The sequence below is a fragment of the Triturus cristatus genome, chromosome 3_1 (assembly GCF_964204655.1).
Source record: "Triturus cristatus chromosome 3_1, aTriCri1.1, whole genome shotgun sequence".
In the NCBI taxonomy this organism is placed as follows: Eukaryota; Metazoa; Chordata; class Amphibia; order Caudata; family Salamandridae; genus Triturus; species Triturus cristatus.
Window position 1 is genome coordinate 856,639,930 of NC_140583.1, and position 20,134 is coordinate 856,660,063.

The 20,134-nt window shown below is 42.8% G+C and overlaps 1 protein-coding gene across 3 annotated transcripts in view; it reads right to left on the reverse strand.

Annotated features, from left to right (window-relative positions):
• The window catches only part of RAPGEF4 (Rap guanine nucleotide exchange factor 4), a 1,002,526-nt gene that overhangs the window by 306,472 nt on the left and 675,920 nt on the right, over positions 1-20,134 (reverse strand). For all 3 annotated transcript variants that reach the window (XM_085645283.1, XM_085645282.1, XM_085645284.1), the window contains 3 exons: positions 19,592-19,676; positions 12,315-12,375; positions 1,629-1,705 (listed from right to left, as the gene is read on the reverse strand). In XM_085645283.1, coding sequence (XP_085501409.1) covers positions 1,629-1,705; positions 12,315-12,375; positions 19,592-19,676 — 223 coding nt within the window. The remainder of the gene's footprint in view (positions 1-1,628; positions 1,706-12,314; positions 12,376-19,591; positions 19,677-20,134) is intronic.

Here is a 20,134-nt window from a genome sequence, read left to right on the forward strand (position 1 = left end):
CAAGGAGACAGGCCATTTTGTAAATCCCAACACGAAATGGCAATGAAAATCTGAAGGAATAGTTGGCAAGGACTTAAACATTAGTTCCACTGTCAACCTTTTTATGTATTTTTTACTTTTATTGATTTCCTTTATAACTGGATTTGAATCTATGTGTGTGCACATTGATCATTTTTATTTTTTAAATAACAGAATACATCTGTTTATTAAAATTGTAATCCCAATACCCTCTTTGCACATTTTAGTGTTGATTTGTAGCCTGGTTTACAAACTAAATTCAATATATAAAAAGATAAAAATGAGTTTCTCCATCCCTTCTGAAGGGAAGACTAGTGGTCTGCCTTCTATCCTTAAATGCAAGCGAGATATACCGAAGGAACCCATACAGCCATCTTTGCGGTGATTTTCAAAGTCTGAATTTGGTGGAAGTTCTGATTTGATGCTCATATAAGTCCTGACATGTCCTTACGCTATTTGAAGGTCCATTCCAATCAGCCTCTAAATACCCTGTCGTCAGTATTCTTGTGAGAAAACAGCTAAATATCAGAAACAGGCAAGTGACTTAAAAGTTGAATTGGTCCTGTATTACCGTTCAATAATGCGCTGAAAATTAAACAGTTTCTTTCTGTGAGGCAAGAAAGACCATCAAAGTATTCAGTCATATTCACAAGGGTAAGATCAATTATAAGAACAAAAACTTACGACAATCGAATTTGCAGTTGTATGCCTTCCCTGAATTCACAATGCGATTCCTGGGAGATGTATGTGTGAGGAGAGCCTCTCCATCAGTGCAGAGTTCTCTGCACCCGTAAATCCCACCCAAGGAGTGGGAAAATAGACATTGCAAGGCATAGTTAGCTTGGGCATTTGTTAATGCCCACACACAAGTACGTTCGTGGGCACCCACAAACTCCTTTCATTCCCCTTTCCACCATGAAAATAGTAGCATTTTGTCACAGCCAATGTTGGACATAAATTCCATCCCATGGTGGAAAAGGGAAATGTTCCCCCCTAGATTCGCTGTGGGTGTAAGGGAAGGGCTTTCTACATGCAGAAAAATATTATCCCCAAAGAGAACCAAAAATTTGTGTTTGCACGGGGTTCCCGCTGTGCAAAGTTCTCTGCTATAGAGAACTCCACACAGTGGATTAAGGATCCTGATGCGAATACCACATAATACTGCTGGAAAACTGTACCTGGCTTTCCAAGTGAACTTCTGCAAACAATAGTGAATTCCAGAAAGGTTTAAAAAATAAACGCAGGCAGAGGCGGGGATCCGCCTGTAATTTTCTGCAGTGGCGTAGTACGGTCAGGTGTTACAAGGTGCAGAAAATTTCTTATCACCCCCGGCTTGACAAAATGGCAAAAATATGTGTTTAAAACACATATTTTTGCCATTCTGTCACCCCCCTCAGTGATGACACCCGGGGCGGCCCGCACCCACCGCACCCCCGTTCCTACGCCACTGATTTTCTGACTTCTTTGTGAATCAGGCCCAATGTACTTTATGTACAAAGCCCAGCACTGTTTATTACCAACTGATGCCACCATCATAAATACATTAAAAAATCTATCACGTTTTACATAATAATAAAAACAACCAGAAGCAAAGATTGAAAATACATTACCTTTCCATAAATTACCACATTGACCGACCCTTTCAAGATAATATACCACGATGTCCCTTCCTCTCCTTGGTTAAACACTGGAAAGAGATAGCAGAAAAGGAAATCAGTGCAGCACTACCTTGTTTCTGTGTAAAGATACTGTGAACATAGCAACAGATTTCACAAGCGATTCTGTCTCCGCACATCGGCCTTACTGAATGCTAAGTCACACAATTAAATATAAGATGTGTACAGTTGATGAGTTAATATATAAAAAATGGTCAACAGGACCAAATGTTGGAAATAGCACAAAAAAAGCATCTCTGAATGGCCACAGAAAAGAAGGAATATGCTACTTACCAGTATGCATCTGTTCTTGGCATGTAGAGCTGCAGAGTTGTACACTTAGCATAGGTCGCCATCTGGTGTTGGGCCCGGATGTTTGCAGTTTGTTTTTCTTCTTGGACCGTCTTTGGAAGTCACGAGTTTGGTGACTCCTCCTTCGGTCCGTACTGCGCATGGGCTTCGGCTCCATCCTCAGATTGTTTTTCGCCAACAGGGAAATGATGGAGCGTAGTAATAACAGTGAGAAACCCATGTGTGTTGTATCTAAATAAGATGGACTGGAACGGATACAGGTAGCCGGGGAGGCGGGTGGGCGTGTACAACTCTGCAGCTCTACATGCCAAGAACAGATGCATACTGGTAAGTAGCATATTCCGTTCGAGGCATATGAGCTGCAGATTGTACACTTAGCATAGATTATATAGCAGTACCCAACCTTAGCGGCGACCACCGGTATCCGTTGCAGCTGTTTGAAAGAGTGTTTTTAGTACAGCCTGGCCCACCCTAGCTTGCTGCTGGGAATGCACATCTACACAGTAGTGTTTTGTGAATGTGTGCGGTGTAGACCATGTGGCTGCCTTGCATATGTCATCTAAGGGTATATTCCCTAGAAAAGCCATAGAAGCCCCTAACTTTCTTGTAGAGTGGGCTTTAGGGGGAACAGATAATGTTCTCTTTGCCTTCTGATAGCAAATTTGTATGCATTTTACAATCCACCTAGCTATCCCTGATTTTGAGATGGGGTTGCCTTTATGTGGTGGAGAAAAGGAAACGAACAACTGTTTGGTCTTCCTGAAGGGTTGCGTTCTTTGTATGTAATATAGCAACGCTCTTTTCACATCTAGTGTGTGTAAGGCCCTTTCCGCAACAGATTGGGGTTGCGAAAAGAAGACAGGTAATTCCACTGATTGATTGAGGTGGAAGGGGGTAATGACTTTGGGCAGGAACTTCGGATTAGTTCGAAGTATGACCTTGCTGTGATGCATTTGTATGTAAGGTTCCTGTATGGTGAACGCTTGTATTTCACCAACCCTTCTAAGGGAAGTGATAGCTACAAGGAAAGCTGTTTTCCAGGTGAGAAATTGTAGCTCACATTTGTGCATTGGTTCGAAGGGCGGACCCATTAGTCGTGTAAGGACCAAATTTAGATTCCATACAGGGGAGGGTGGTGCCCTGGGAGGAATTACTCGTTTAAGGCCTTCCATGAAGGCTTTAATAGCGGGCACTCTGAAGAGTGACAAATGCTGTCTGTTTTGTAGATAGGCAGCGATCGCTGCTAGGTGTAGGCGTATGGATGAATACGCCAGGTTACACCTGTGAAGATGGAGCAGATAGCATATGATGTGTTGTATGGATGCATCTAGAGGGTTGATTGTATTGTTACGGCAGTGCATTACAAATCTTTTCCACTTTGCGGCATAGCATGCTCTAGTGGTAGGACGTCTGGCTTCCATGATGATGTTCATGCAATCAGGGGGAAGGTTAAGGTACCCGAATTCTAAGATTTCAGGAGCCAGATCGCCAGGTTGAGCTGAGCTGGGTCCGGGTGCCTGATTTCTCCATGGTTCTGGGTTAGGAGGCATGGGGAAAGGTGCAGTTTTTGATGTGGTACCACTGATAGTTGTAGTAGCGTGGTGTACCACGGCTGTCTGGCCCACGTCGGAGCTACCAGAATGAGTGTGAGGGAGTGCTGTTGTAGTTTCCTGACCACTAATGGAATTAGTGGGAGAGGTGGAAAGGCGTATGCAAATCTGCCTGACCAGTTCATCCATATCGCATTGCCCTTGGACAATGGGTGTGGGTATCTGGCGGCGAAGCTTGGGCATTTTTTGTTTTCGTGGGTGGCGAAGAGGTCTATTTGAGGATGCCCCCACTGTCGGAAGAATGGGTGAAGAACTTGTGGATGCAGTTCCCATTCGTGTAGTTGTTGAGTCTGTCTGCTGAGCAGATCTGCTATGGTGTTTTGTACGCCTGGAACATGTTGTGCCAGGAGAAAAATGTTTTGGGGAATTGCCCATCTCCATATGCTCTGGGCTAAGCGGGAGAGCTGGGGAGAGTGTGTCCCCCCCTGTTTCTGTATATAATACATCGCAGTCATGTTGTCTGTGCGAATGAGGACTGCTTTGCCTGAAATCTGCTTTTGGAAAGATTTTAGGGCTAGAAGAATCGCCAAAAGCTCCAGATGGTTGATGTGGAGCGTTTTTTGCTGTGGCGTCCATAGACCTTGCATTGTGAGGTGTAAGAGGTGCGCTCCCCAGCCGGAGAGCGATGCGTCCGCTGTTAGAGTCACTTGGGGAACCGGGTCCAGGAACGGCCGTCCCTTGGAAAGGTTTGTGGTGTTCCACCACTGCAGAGAGTGATGTGTGCGGCCGTCCACCAACACCAGATCCGTCAGCTGACCCTGGGCCTGGTTCCACTGTTGTGCTAGGCACTCCTGAAGTGGACGCATGTGGAGTCTTGCATGGGGCACTATGAAGATGCAAGACGCCATCATCCCTATGAGCTTCATAAACACTCTTGCTGGTAGAGAGTGTTGAGGAAGGAATATTTTGCGTAAGGCTAGAATGCTTGTGATTCTGGCTGAGTTTGGATAGGCAATACCTTTTGAGGTGTCTATGGTGGCCCCGAGATATTGCTTTGTGTGAGATGGTATGAGGTGGGACTTTTGGTAGTTCACCGTGAAGCCTAGCTGATGAAGCAGTTGGATGGTGCTGTTTGTATGTTGCACGCATTGGTGGTAGGACGCGGCTTTTATGAGCCAGTCGTCTAAGTAAGGGAAGACGTGAACATGTTGGCGTCTGAGGTGTGCTGCTACTACTGCTAGGCATTTGGTAAACACCCGTGGTGCAGTGGTGACCCCGAAGGGGAGAACCTTGAATTGGTAATGTTGCCCGTCCACCACGAACCTGAGGTATTTTCTGTGAGAGGGGTGTATTGGAATGTGAAAGTACGCGTCTTTCAGATCCAGTGTTGTGAGAAAGTCTCCCTGGCAGAGGAGTGGGAGGACTTGTTGTAAGGTGACCATGTGAAAGTGGTCTGAATGTATGTAGGCATTTAGAGGCCGGAGATCCAGAATGGGTCTGAGGGTCTCGTCTTTCTTTGGGATTAAGAAATATAGGGAGTAGACCCCTAGATTTCGTTGATTGCCGGGTACCTGCTCTATGGCGTGTTTCTGGAGGAGCGAGAGTACCTCTTGTTTGAGCAGTGTGGAATGCTCTTGGGACATTGGACGGTGCCTTGGTGGGATATTGGGTGGGGTAGATGTTAGCTCGAGGCAGTACCCTGACCGAATGATTTGGGTCACCCATTTGTCCGATGTTATGGACTCCCATACGTGGATAAAATCTTGTAGTCTGCCCCCGACCGGAGTGGAATGGTCTGGGGGGAGCGAAGGGGAGTCATTGTGCGGGTGGGGTGGCAGAACGGGTATTGTTGGTTTTGCCCCTGCCCTTATTGTTGTTGCCTCTGTAACCACCTCTTTGGTTGCCCTTTGAAAAGGTATTTTGAGGAGGGGATTTGTAGGAGGTAGAGGCATTATCGGTGGAGGAGCCTCTACCTGTGCCACGAAAGGACGAGCGTCGAAAGGAACGCTTAGAGGCTTGGGTCTGGAGCGCTCCCATAGACTTCGCTGTGTCTGTATCTTTCTTCATTTTTTCGAGCGCTTCGTCTACCTTTGGGCCAAAGAGTGTTTGCTGGTCAAAGGTGTGATTAAGTATTGATGTCTGGACCTCAGGCTTGAACCCTGATATCCTGAGCCAGGCATGGCGGCGAAGCAGGACACTGGTGTTTATGGCTCTAGAAGCAGTGTCTGCTGCATCGAGGGCACACTTAATGGAGGTGTTTGTGATTAGTTTGCCCTCCTGTATCAGGTCATGAGCTTGGCGTTTGTATTTCTCTGGAAGGTGCTGCATAAGAGCCTCTAATTCATCATAGTGTGCTCTATCATATCGCGCAAGCAGTGCTTGTGTATTTGCAATGCGCCACATGTTTGCAGCCTGGTAGGCGGTGCGTTTACCAGACGCGTCCAGAAGTTTAGATTCCTTGTCTGGTGGTGGGGCATCTCCTGAGGATTGGGAGTTAGCCCGCTTTCTAGCTGTGGAGACAACTAGGGAATCTAGAGGAGCAGGGCCCTTGATGTATGCAGGGTCTGTGGGTGCCGCCTTGTACTTCTTCTCTATTCTAGGGTTTAGTACTCTGGCTCTGACAGGGTCTTTGAATACCTCTGTAGCGTGCTTGGTGACACCCTTAAGCATGGGTAAAATAGCAGTGGAACGATCTTGTAAATCAAATGTATCCAGTAGGAAGTCTTCTTCCACTGGTTCCGTGTGCATGTCCACCCCATGGTAGTGTGCTGCTCTCTGCACTAAATGGTGAAACCCTAAAGAGTCCTCTGGAGGAGACGGCCTTGATGGGTATAGGTCGTCTTGAGGTACATTGGGTACATCAGGGTTATTATAATCCTCCCATGGATCTGGGGTCCCTGGTGGAGTGGGATCCATTGGGGCGTCCCCTGGGTCATTGTCCGGGTCCCCGTCATCCGGATCTGGGGATGGGGCCGGATCGTAGTGAGGTAAAGGTGGAGGGGGTGGTGGTGGGAGGGGGGGTGGCAGTGGGGAGGGTACTCTAAGGGGAGAAGTAGCTGAGTCCCTCTTTTTGGGTGGAGGAGGAGGAGCCGGAGCCTCAAGGCGACGCTTCTTAGTAATCACAGTCAAAAGGCCAGTCTTTGGATCTCTGGACAAAGTCTTTTGTAAAGGGTCTGGTGTAAACAGAGCCAATGGCGCCGAGTCGTCTGTCGGCACCGGCGATTTCGGAACCGGAGGTTTCGATGTTCTGTGTACGCCCTGCTTTTTGGAGGTCTCCGTGTGTTTCGGCGTCGAATGCTGTTTCGGCGCCGGAGCGTCGGTGCCGACCGATTTCTGTTTGTGTTTGGTCGGCGCCGAGTGTCCAGGCTTCGGCACCGGTGGTTTCGGAGTCGAGCTGGATTTTGCAGGCTTCGGTGCCGAGTGGTGTTTATCGGCACCGGGCGTCGGCTGGCTCGATCCCGAGCTGCCGTGAGACTTTGAGTGCTTCGACACCGGGCCCGAAGGTGGGGTGATCGAGGCTTTGGTTTTGGTTTTGCCCAGGCCGGCAGGCGAGGGAGTAACCGGAGTCTCTTTGGTTTTCGGTGCGGGGCTGGGAGGGGGCATTGTACTCACGGCCCGCTGTCCTGGTGTTACGTCCTCCAGGTCGGAGTCGTCGGCCTCGGAAGCGCTGACGATGTCTTCTCCCAGTTCGGTGTGTGTCTGCCCCGAAGCTTCGGCGTCGTCTCCGAAGATGTCCGGTGGAGCTGTCGAGGATGAGTGCGCCATGGTGCGTCGAGCCCTTCGATCTCGGATCGTTTTCTTCGATCGAAAAGACTTGCAGGCGGGGCAGTCTCGAGCCTCGTGTTCCGGAGAGAGGCAAAGGTTACACACCTGATGGAGGTCGGTGTGGGGAAATTTAGACCCACATTTTGGGCACTTTTTAAACGGAGTCCTTTCCATCGGCCGGGACCGGAGTCGCGGAGGGCCCGAAGGCCGGTGTCGATGTACGGGATGGAAAAAGTGCCGCTTCGAGAGATGAAGATGATGAAGGAACTCGAAGAATCGAGGATTTTCCGTCGAGGCTGGAACCGTAGAAGTTCGAAGCCGGAGTACGAAGTATCACATCCGAGCCCGATGGCGGAAAAAAACAATCTGAGGATGGAGCCGAAGCCCATGCGCAGTACGGACCGAAGGAGGAGTCACCAAACTCGTGACTTCCAAAGACGGTCCAAGAAGAAAAACAAACTGCAAACATCCGGGCCCAACACCAGATGGCGACCTATGCTAAGTGTACAACTCTGCAGCTCATATGCCTCGAACAGTGCCTTTTCCTGCAGTAATGTGGGAGGCTATATTGGAGTATTTCTGCATTTCATATTTTTGTATGTAGAACGTGGAGTTACTCTTGAAATTACATGTGCACACTGACATTATGCTATTACATTTGAAACTAATTTCCTATGACATATTGAAATGTGTTTTCTTAACTCTTGCTAACAAAGCCTCAATTTAGGCCAAGGCGCCATGTTGATCAAAAAGGATACTCCTCCTGCATGTACATTGTTCATTACTTCTACAACACACAGTCAAGTAGAGTCGTGTTTTGTTGTTTCCATTGATGTTTTTCTTGCTGTTCTTGATGAAAATGTTCTAGGATGGTCACAATGTTTCTTTTCCTAAGGACCTTCGACACGCTCGCTGTTCCCTATTGATTCACTGTGTTTGCTGTTGTTCATGTGACTGTTATATACTGCAGTCTCTGTATGACATTGGTGTAGAGTGGGCTGAGTCAATATTCATGTGGTGGGATAGTGCTTAGGCGCTAAGGCAATGTCACGTTGATTAAAACTATGCACTGATTTGCTAAGAACATAATTTGTTTTCATCACACTATGATGATCTGACTGAATTTGATGATTTTCTGTGCAGAATAGTTTTTATCTGAATCCCAGATTTTGAGGGTGAGCCAGAGAATAGAACGTTCATGAGTTATCCAAAGCTACTTGGGATGCTATCTGATTCTCTATCGATTTTGTTGCTTATTTGGGACTTAGAATTATTCAGATTTTAACATTATTCTGTAAAGCCCTACTCTGAGTGCCTGCATAGCATTTACTTCATACTTTTTTTGCATGTATGATTCCTGTACCGTACCTTTTGATTTTTTGTAGTAAATCTTTTAAATGTTATTCCTGATCTAGAACTCAAATCATTTAGCAGGTCCTTACTCAATTGTCTGCATTTTGATGGGTGCCTTATCTCAGGGACATATTGCATGATGAAACTGAGGTTTAACACTGTCTCTGACTCATCAACCGATGGGTGAGATATTGAGGTAAACATTTGGGGTGTACAAACTTTATTTCCAGTGAATTATGGAACATGTGCTTCGACTTGCATGCAGTCTTTCTGGAAAAACTGCAACAGTTATTTCAAATTGGTCAGTTGCTGCTTGTATATATCAAATGTATCTTGTTAGTGTGGCCGGAATGTAATGCTGAAAGGAATCATTGGAATCCAAAGCCTGAATTCCAAATTGTTAGAAATTGGGTTACTGGTTGGCTGTGGTGTGAGCCCTGATCAAGCAGCTACCACATTCCTAGCCAGGGAAAGGCACAAGTGAATCCCAAATTAACCTGTGCTCACCCCCTGGTAGTTTGGCACAGAGTAGTCAGGCTTAATGTAGAGGCAATGTGTAAAGCATTTGTGCAACACTTCAAACAGTAAAACAGTGACAGCACCACACAAAAAGGATCCCACACCAAGTTAAACAAATAGAGCTTTCTTCAATAAATAAAACAAGACCGAAACAACAAGAATTCTTTTAGTAGAACCGGAGATATTGAATTTTAAATTCTTTAGAGAAAATAGCTCCAAAAAGCACAAAGCGTGTGGATATGTGGTCACGCCGGACTAGGACAATGTCAGAGCAACCAAGATGGAGCACGGGCTGGCTACAGGGACCACGTTAGGTGGCCTGCTGAACAAAGTACCTTCAAATCCAGGTTATGGAGCTTTGTGTGGATCCGTATCAAAGATGCATTGCACAGTCGAGGCGATGCATCGGATCCGAGATGTGACGAGTCTGCCATGCGAGATCCTGTTGCCATTGACAGGCTTGTGATGTGAAGTCCAGTGTAGAGGAGAAGGCATGCATTCAGGGCGATGCATCTATTCTGAAGAGCTGTGAGACTGCGATGCAGATTCCATCGTCGAGGCTGCTGTTGATGAGAGGTGCAAGGGCCTGAGCAAGGATGCATTGCGCAGTTGCTGTTCCGGAGGCGATGAGGGCTGCGCCGGTGATGCAAGTCCTTGTGATGGGTAATATCCACGCAGCTGCAGAGATGCATCAGTTCAGCTCAGGTTGTGCAGTGGAGCAGAGGAGACGCATCAGTTCCGCTGGATCCACAGAGGCTGGCAAAGCACCTTAAGACCATTTCTAAGGGTCCAGGACTGGTGTGGTATCACTTGGCAGGGTAGCCTCACAGATGGAATAGTCCAGATGCAGATTCAAGGTTTTTGGACGCTAGTTATGCCCGTGAGGCTTCAGAGTAGGAGGCCAGCCAACTAGCTCTTGAAGTCCCTCTGAGTTCTGGGTTCAAGATATGCAGGTCCAGTCCTCCTCACTAAAGCAAGAGGGCAGCAGGTCGATACAGCAGGGCAACAGTTCCTTCACAGCAGCAGTCCAGCAGAGTGGCAGCCCTTTCAGCAGCACAATAGTCATTCTTCCTGGCAGAGTATCCACAGGTCCTGAAGTGTATTGAAGTGGGGGTGCCTGAGGTCCTTCTTTTGTATACAGTTGTGCCTTTAAAGTGGGAGTAGCTTCTAGAGGTATGTCTTTGAAGTGCACATATGCCCTGCCCTGGTTCCAGACTAAATACAGGGGGTATGCAGTGCTTTGTGGGGAGACAGGACATAGCCTATGTAGGTGTAAGTGAGGTTGGTAGCAGCTCCTCCCTTCCTTCCTGACGATGATGGCCCATTCAGTCACACCTAAATTCCCATTGTGTGTGTATGTCCAGGAGAAATACATGAAACCCAGCTGTCAGCTTCACCCAGTCAAATTACCATAGACAGGCTGCAGGCACCAAATTGCTAAGGCAACTTTCTAAAAGTGGCATTTTCAGAATAGAAATTTGCAATCTGACTTCACCACAATTTAGGATTTTAAATTAGGCTTCCAGAGTCACCAAACATGGGGCAGTTATTTCTTCCCATTTGGAAATTTCACTTAAAAATGTAATAAGGCAACTCAAATGTTATCCTATGGGAGAGATAGGCCTTGCAGTAGTGCAAAACAAATGTAAGAGTTTTTCACTCCCAGGGCATGTAAAACGTAAAAGTACATGTCCAATGGCACCATGCCCTTGGGGCTTTTCAGGGCCTACCATAGGGGTGGCTTAAATGTATTAAAAAGAAAGGTTTAGGTCTGGCAAAAGGTTTATTTTGCCTGGTCATCATGGCAGGTTAAAACTACACACACAGGCTTTGCAATGGCAGGGATGAGACATGTTTAAACAGCTAAATAATTGGGTGACACAATCAGTGCTGCAGGCCCACTAGTAGCATTTAATTCACAAGCCCTGGGCCCTTTACTCGGGACTTATAAGTCACAGAGCTAACAAAAATGAACTAACCAAAAATGGAGGAGAGAAGGCAAAATGTTTGGGAACGACCATGCAGAAAGGGTCATGTCCAACATAAATTAATAACATAGTAGTCGTGCATAGGTGGTCGAAACTCAATATTGCCTCCTAGAAGGAGACAACAGCAGAAGTCGTTTTTTTTAGGTAAAGTGAACACAATATTGGGAAGGAGAAAGAGAACTTTGCAAACAGGCTTGCATAATGGTCCATCAGATCTGTTCTGGATCTGATTAACATATATTTTCTAATAAGCAATATGTACACTGATACCTTTTTATGTGATCCAAAGGTGTTCTTTGGGCTTACATGGTCATGGGCTAATATAACATAGTGTTTGTCTAGGCTTATATCAAGGGATAAAGCTCATGTTTAGAGGAGAAGTAGGGATGGTGACTAAGACACACAAAAGAGTGTAATGCTCAGATACCCCTGGAAAGCTTTATTTCTGCTCCACTACCAGCTGAGTGAAGGAGCAATGTCGAGGCTTCCAAGTGTCCATACATCCTCACCTCTTCCATTTGTTGGAGTTCACCTTGATGAAGAATTGCTGACTGACACTCAGTTGACTGTGGCTTCATTTGTATGCTGCAACATGTGATATCAAATGTAGTAACCATCTTGCTAAATTTACTGTTAGTAACCTATTCCCGGATAAATCCCGTCTTACTCCTGAATTTCCTTGAATCTATCACATCTACTCATGGACAAAAGCTCTGTGAATCAGACCCTGGAAATGTATCTTGTTATTTACCTTATTTGAAATGATGAGAGCAGGATATTGCTAAAAAAGGCAAGTCTTAAAGGACAACAAAGTGCCTTTACAAGGAGCAGTTAAGGTGTTGACTTTAATCCAGGGGACCTGGCCATGAATCCAGGCCTTGGTGCTTGACTGCAATTAGCTATTTGTCTAGGCAAATCTCTTAATATACTGATGTCTAAAATTATAATATGTGAAAGGTCATGTAAAACTCTGTCGCTCCCTGGCAAGGTTTGAGATCATACACGCCAATACAATATTTATATTTTATTTGGGGTTACTGTAAAGCTCTTTGGTAGCATGTGGTTGTACTACATGTCATTGTAGAAAGTCTTCCTGCAAAATCATTTCAATTTCTCTTATTTTGAAACTGTATAATTGAAATTTTAGTACTTACAAACTGTTCCTGCTTTGGGATGAGATTCAAAGATTAGAACACCAGCAAGTTCCCGCTTGACCTAAAAGATAGCATATACAAAACTTTGATTAATAAATCATTTAATGTTTCTTGGCAACTACATTTGACTGCTCTTCACATTGAAGGACTATAATTGACCATGCGTGGTACCGTTCTATCACCCCCTCCACACCTGTGATCCATCTGGAAGAAACCTGTCTTGGGTTGCTTGTGTTCTGGTTCAAGGAGATCCTAGCTGGCAGTTCGGACTGGACTGTCCCTATTGTAGCATGGTCAAGAGTAATGTGCATATGTCTGGATCCAAACTGAGGTGGCATGTTGGGCTAAAGAACAACACACTGAAATGCTACAACGAGTGATTGCCAGTGGTTAGACTTATTGCAAGCATTCCTCCTATCACCTTTTGTGTGTTTGAGTCTATAACTTTGCCTACATGATTTTATGTTCAGATGTCTCTAGTAACTGATGAATGCATGCCCTGAAACGTTTGCATGTCTTGATCACAGAACGTTAATCGTCAGCAATACATTACATTGAGAGCAAGGCACTGTCCATGATAAATAGCACTCGTTACAACGCATGTCATTACAACGCACGTCGTTACATCGCATGCCATTACAATGCAAGTTGTTACAATGACTTGCTGTATGGGGGGCACTGGAGTTGGAATAGTATAAGTTACTATTCCAACTCCAGTTTGTGCAACAGTAGGGAAGGCGTTGGATTGGAAATCCAACAAATCCAACACCTTCTGCCCCCTACAGCAAGTCGTTGAAACGACTTGCGTTGTAATGGCATGTGATGCAACAACGCGTCGTTGTAATGACTTGCGTTGTAATGGTATGCGTTGTAAACGATGCATTGTAAATGTTGTTTACCTCCATGATACAACTAGCCTACCAAACTGAGCTCTCAATTCTTCACCATAAATATTATGTTTATTACAAACTTGACACTCAAAAAATGTCTACTCCAAAACTAGAAGACCACACCTATTCTCCACATCACTTTAAAGTAATGTCTATTAGATCTACGATCAACACTTTATTGGTATCGTAGATCCCCAAGCAGCCACAAACATGACTAACATAACCTAACGTAACAAGACAGAATGATTGTTAATTTTCATACATGATCTACTAGATTCCACAGAGGCAAGCTAAAGGTCTTGTTAGTGTGCTTGATGAAGCCAATAGGATCTGGACTGGCACTCCCACTGACATTAGTTATAAAGTAGCTGTTTCTCACGAGATTCCAACAGGCTTGACACTAAAACCTAAGGAGTGTGCAGAACTTCTGATATTTGGAATCCCGATTTAGCGCCCCTTATGGAACTATCCAAATCATTGACATAAAAGTATTGTTAAAGATACAAGGTTCTTTATTTCATGAATAATAAACAGCAACGTGATGACAGCTGACTTGTGTTTTGCTCTGGTATATGGGAGAATGAGCCTTTCCAAGTCTGTTCAAATATATTATTTATTTCTTGTATTTAAACTAGTGCTTGAACCCATGAAGATTATGTGATTGGTGATCGATTCCATAATAAGCATGCACTTCCTTATACCTATGCGGCACGACTTGTTGTGATATTAGTGACATTCATTAAAGTGGATACTATGATAACAGAGACAAAGGTTAGTGAAATAACTATAGAATAGCTCATGTAGAGGCTTGCAATCCCACGCGCTGGGGAATGACAATGTAAAATAATTGTGGAATCGGTGAGAGTTCTGGGGAAATAATTATTTACTAAGTAATGTTGTCCAGGTCCATGCATACATGAGTGGTGTTCACAATGCTGAGCATTGTGCAGTGATTCATGAATAGAATTCAGTTGGATGCACAAGTGAGAAGAGAAGGATTTAAACTAAGGCACAGGTGACAAAGAACATATTTAAGCGCAGCATGCTGTCCACATGGCTTGCAGTCATGTGACACAAAATGAAATACATTGTTGTGGATAATGAGATGCATGGTGTTTGAACATAGTAAGTTGGTATACAATGACATAATATAGTTGTGATTGAAGAGTTAGGAGTGTTTCCGTCAATAATAAAGTCATATTATTGTAGGCAAAACTGCAGGGATAAGAAAATGTACCACAGAGGTGGGAGGCTGGCATGGCATCATAAATTTGTGTGTCAACAGTCATGATCCAATGGGAAATTGATACATTTTGTCTGCAAACACGTTTAGTATGTTCCCTGCCACATCTTGATATAGTGAGGTGTGTGCATTTAGTAAACGTATATGAAGGAGCAGTCACCATTTTGGATAGCGTCATATGTGTGACATGTAAGGTGTGAAATACATGAAAGTACTTAGATGCAACTTGACAGTTTCAGATATGTACATGCTGTTTTTATGTCCATGTTACATTATTACTTATTTTGGTGGATATTCATACAATATGATGACTGACATCAAATACTGCTAATATCATACATAAATGACAACTACCCTGAGATAATGGCCAAATCTACTTCCATGTGTTCTTATGTATGACCAATATGACCTCAAAACAGTGTCTTGCTCCTTGTTGTGGCATAAACCCATGTCTCCTTTGTCCTACAATACCTCTCATGGAGAGAGAAGAAGGGATTGTGTGTCTGTGTCCAGCAATTGCCAGCTGCTTTTTAATTTTTTTATTAGGTTAAAAAAGTATCCAGACAGTATCAGAAGGCTTGCTGGGACGCAGACTCATGGCTCCTTCCACTCACAATGTTTCTGATGAACAGAGATGCATTCATTGTGAGAGGATGAGGAGGGAGAGGAGAAGGGGAGGGGGAAGAGAAAGAAGGCAAAGAAGAAGAGGGAGAAAAAGCAGAGAAGGAGAAGGAAGAAGAGGAAGAGGAAAAGGAAGAGGAGGAAGAGGAAGCGGGAGAGGAGCAGGGGAGGAGGAGAAGTAAGGTGTTTGTGTTAGTGTGTGTGTGTGTGTGTGTTTGTGTGTGTGTGAGAGAGAGAGATAGCAAGGGGCCAGACGCTGTGGATTTTTTTCTTAGGCTAAGAAAACATCTAAACATGGTTTGACTCCTGGCTTCAAATTATTGAAGAGCCCTGCATCTTCCAAACTCGTATTTCTCCCTTGGGCATCCAGCAAAGAAAATATACTGTAACTACTATGGGAAGGAAGAGACCTAAGTCTCTATTCAGTAAATTAGACTAGACTTTAATGCTACTTTTGTCAGGACCAACATAGACCTCGAGGTTTCTTGTGTAATTCCAGGTATGTCCCCACATTTTGTATGTTTGCATTTTTCCTGATGTTCATACACGAAAACCTAAGTTCTGAGGCGCCTGTGGCTGGTGGACCAGATATTCACTTCCTGCAACAGAAACTGAAAGTTGCCAGGCCAGTTGTTAGAGGAGATCCCAATGGTGCTGCTCTAACCCTGTGCTTCTGGTCACTCCCTTGCTGATACAATGGCCATTGTGTTTGTACTGACCAAGAAATCACTGATGCTCTTCGCACAATACTTTACCCAGTGTGGTTTTACTCTGGGGGTGGAGTGTCTTTGAATCTCGTTTGATGCAAACTTATACCATGCCTGGCTCATTAAATATTGGTTTTAGTCTCAAGAACGTTTCTGAAGATATCATATATGTAACTCTGTAAATCTGTTATCAATTATTTTGCAGGAATTGTACATCTTTACATTATAGATTATGTATAAACTAAGAGCGTGTTAACACCTTTCTGGCCTTAAAACTTATATCTCAACCACACCTCTCACCCACCTCCTACTACCCGGTTATCCTCCTAAATCTATGTACACCACCACTTAGCTCCAGTCTATGCATTTTGCCCTATTGCACCCTAACTTTTCCAAACATGACACATCTACAGAACACAATGATATGTAACAAAACATGCATTTATTCGAGCACCATTGCACCAATCTGATAGCTTTTTACAAGTATATTTATGAGGGTGCATAATGTTCATTAACCTCAAAAAATGATATTAACTCTGGTGACTTCATTCAGGTAATGTTTAACAGAGTCACACTAAAGGTACCCGTTCTTCACTTTTGCAGCTTTGCCTCAATTCAGGGATGCTCAAAGCAGACACAGGAGGGCTATCCATGTCATGTTTGTATAATTTCTACTGACTATGCAAATGAGATCTGTGTAGATAAATTGTATGTAAATGTATTGTACGTGTGGAAATTTGGCATAAATTCCTTCGTTCTTGATGTATTTTCAGCAATCCTATTTTAAAGTCTCTGTGTCTTTGGAGTTGCCCAGCTATGCTTAGATTACACTTTGAGCTGTGTATCAAATACTTCAGATACATGTTGACTTGTCCAGACAAGGAATGAAGGTCTATTTTATTTCAATAATCAAAAGCTACCAAGTAGTAGATTAGTAGTAATTAAAAATGTATCTTCCTCCATACAAAGTCACAGCATGCACATTGTGACTTACATAAACACTCAAAACAGAGTACAAGAAAGACAAAATGAGCTGATGTAATAACACTGTTTGGGACTGAGTGTAACCTCAAAAGCATTGAACATTAAGGCATTAAAAGGAAGGATATTATCAGCAAACTCTTTAGCATTTTCTGTCATAGAAAAATGTTTTTTTTAATCTAGGTAACTTAATTTTGGAGTGCATTTACTAAGCGTTTGCATCTTACTTTCCAGCATTGTTTTTAGGTCTGGTGTTAGCCAAGACCTTTTCATTTTACTAAAATTATACATAAAATATACTTATTTAAAGGAGCTGTCCGTTATCTCTTTTCATCCATTTGTCTGCTGTGTGTGTCATTCATATTTTGCTTCCACCCGCTACAGCATACAGCTTGGAGCAATGGTCAGCCTACTTCAGCCTCTGGGTAACTTTACTCTGAGCAACTGCATTGAACCCTTTCACAAGGAGCACATCCACACACAAGGGAGTTCCCTTCAATGCCAGTGTTTTTGTTTCTACTTTATTATTACTTTAGTGTTGCCCTTGTTTGTGGAGCCTGATGTGAGAGCAGGATAATTTATATCAGATGTGAGCACAGGGCACATTCCAGGATAATCAGTTCTGTCTCCTACCAAAGCTGTTGTAAATTCATTGTGATGTGGCCTTTGTTTATCTGACGGCTGCTTTTTCATATCTTGCAGCAGCTCACATGAACTCTGAATATAAGCACATGAGGGTGCCATATCTTTGTAAGTATGTATGTCTGTCAAACCTTCTTTCTTTACTGATTTCCTTCTTTCTTTGCTTCTCTCGTTCCTCTTTCTTTGCATCTTTCTTTCCTCTTTTCTTTTCCTTCCATTCCTTTTTCTTTCTAGCCTTCCTCTTGCGTTTCTTCTTGACTACCTCATCCTCTCTTTCTTGCCTTCATTTTTTCCTTGTTCGGTTTGTTCTTTCATTCCTTTCTTTCTTGCCTTCTTAATTGTGTTCTTGTCTTTTGTTTTTCTGTCTTTCTTTTTTCTTTCATGCCCTCATTCATTTTTTCTTTTTATTTCTTGGCTTCCTTTTTCTTTTTCTTTCTTGCTTCCCTCTTTTTCTTTCTTTCCTTCCTCTTTAGTTCTTGCCTTCGTCCTTCTTTCTTTCTTTCTATCTATCTTTGTTTATTTCTTTCCTTCCTTCTTTCCCTTTTCTATCTTTCCTTCTTTCCCTTCCCCTTTTCCTTCTTTCCTATTTTCCTCTTTCTTTCATCCTTTCTTTCTTTCTTTCTCTTTCTTTCTTTCTTTCTTTCTTTCTTTCTTTCTTATGAGTTACAGTTTGCTGCCCTTTCACAAGGAGTACAGCCACACACAAAATAGTTCCCTTCAGTGCCAGGGAGTACTACAGCACTGTGTACTTTTTTGAGACCAAAACAAAATGTTGCTTTTAGCCAATATATTTTTAGATAGACAAGGGCCCAGCAGCTTCCCAAACAATAAGGTTTTGCAAAATCCATGACAAAACAAAACCAGAATCGTTAAAAGGCTGGCGGACAATGTTTGGTAACAATTCTTTCCTTGAGATGATAGTTAGGGTGCTTTGAAGCATTTCAAAGAAAGACAGAGAACTGTTTTGGGAGGGCTATCTCCCAAATGCACACTGTACCAAATGTAACAAAAGTATCAATAATTCATGTGAGATGTACCAGATATACCACACGTACAAAGGCACCAAAGGTACATATATTGTGTGTGATGGTGACTGGTGATTTTTTGGGGGCCTAGAGCAACGAGAAGTCTGAAAAGTAAAATCAAAGGGAGAGTGCGAAAAGGAATGTGAGTGGCTGGAATAATGAGAGAATGAGGCTCTCTAATTTGAAAAATAGTTGGGAAATGTAGAGAATAAAGTTAACAAACAAAAAAGAACATAGTACTATGGCAAATGTTTCATGTATTCTGAAGTTTAAATATTAGATTTACATCACAGCAATCAGATCGAGGTTTAATGACTGAGGCATCAATTTACACAGTTTCTCCTGTGAGTGACTTTCATTTATTGCCGAATTAGACTTAAAATAATTTTGAACTTTGAGGAGTAAATCCCACTTACTCACATGAAACAAATTTGTTAATCAGGGCCTTTATTTTTCTTTTTTCAATTTTCTAACACAAACCGGAATTTGGTATCTTTATATTTAGTACATTTATTTTGGACTTTGTAATATATTTATGTATTTTCAAAATGTAACCTAGAACCATCTTCATCTCTTAATAAAACTAAAAACAGTATTCGAATTAAAAACAAAACAAAAATTCTTTAAAAAGTGGTTGGCTCCAATATATTGAGTCTGACACTGATGTGGAGGTCATGGGCCAAGAAAACATCACTAAAACAGAATATATTTCAGTGTTGGTTGTAAAGTTGTCTACCCTTTCCTGGGTGAAACATCTACTGAACGTGAAAGAGCAAAAATAATCTATTATGCAGCTACTTTTTAGGAAACAAAAGACTCTTTAAGGCATAGGGACAAGATTTGCCCAGCAGTTGGCAGTCTTTGAATCTCCAAGGAAGAAACAAACACGCAATGAGGCTCAGTACAGGAGACAGGTAATGTAATTCGGCCAGTGAAAATGTCAATATACTTGAAGGTGGATAGGTAGAATTATCCAAGATTTTATATAAATTATATCATTTAAAAATTATTTTAGAGTCGTAATAGCACAAAAGTAATTGGGTTACTTGTTGCCCTGAGTAGTTGGAAAATGAAAATACACTTTAGAAGTTGATGTGATACATTTTATATCAGTATTGCTGTTCTACTTGTCCTTGATATGAGCAATCTTTCTAAGAGCAACACATACCGTAGTAGAAAGGTGAGATAAGGCCTTAATGTGAAGGAGTTCTTCATATATGATTTCTAAATCATCAACAGTTCTCTGGCCAGGCCTATGAATAGAAAGAAAAAACAAGGAAAGTAATTTAATAGGAACAAAGCTATGACTGTCAGAACAACAACATGATTATTTTGACTGAAAAGACAATGATCAACTGAATCCAAAAAGCAAACTGATAATCAGCCTAATTTTCTATAATTTCAGTAAATTCTGGATAAAAAAGTATGTTCAAAGGCCTTAAGATTTTTACACTTTTAAATTGTGATTGCGTGATTCATACCGCCAAGCAACATAATAAATTATTTTTTTAAGGCTACTTCTTTTGAAAAATAACCTGCGACCATTACCACATAATAAATTACAAGAACTTGATCTGAGAGAATACATTGACTAGGACTGGTGTTAGAACAGTAATTCTTCCTGTGTGATGAGGTCATGGTTGTAAATAGAGCAGTTTTTTAAAAACCTTTTTTTCTAAAAACTTATTCAAACTAAATGTAAAATGCATTC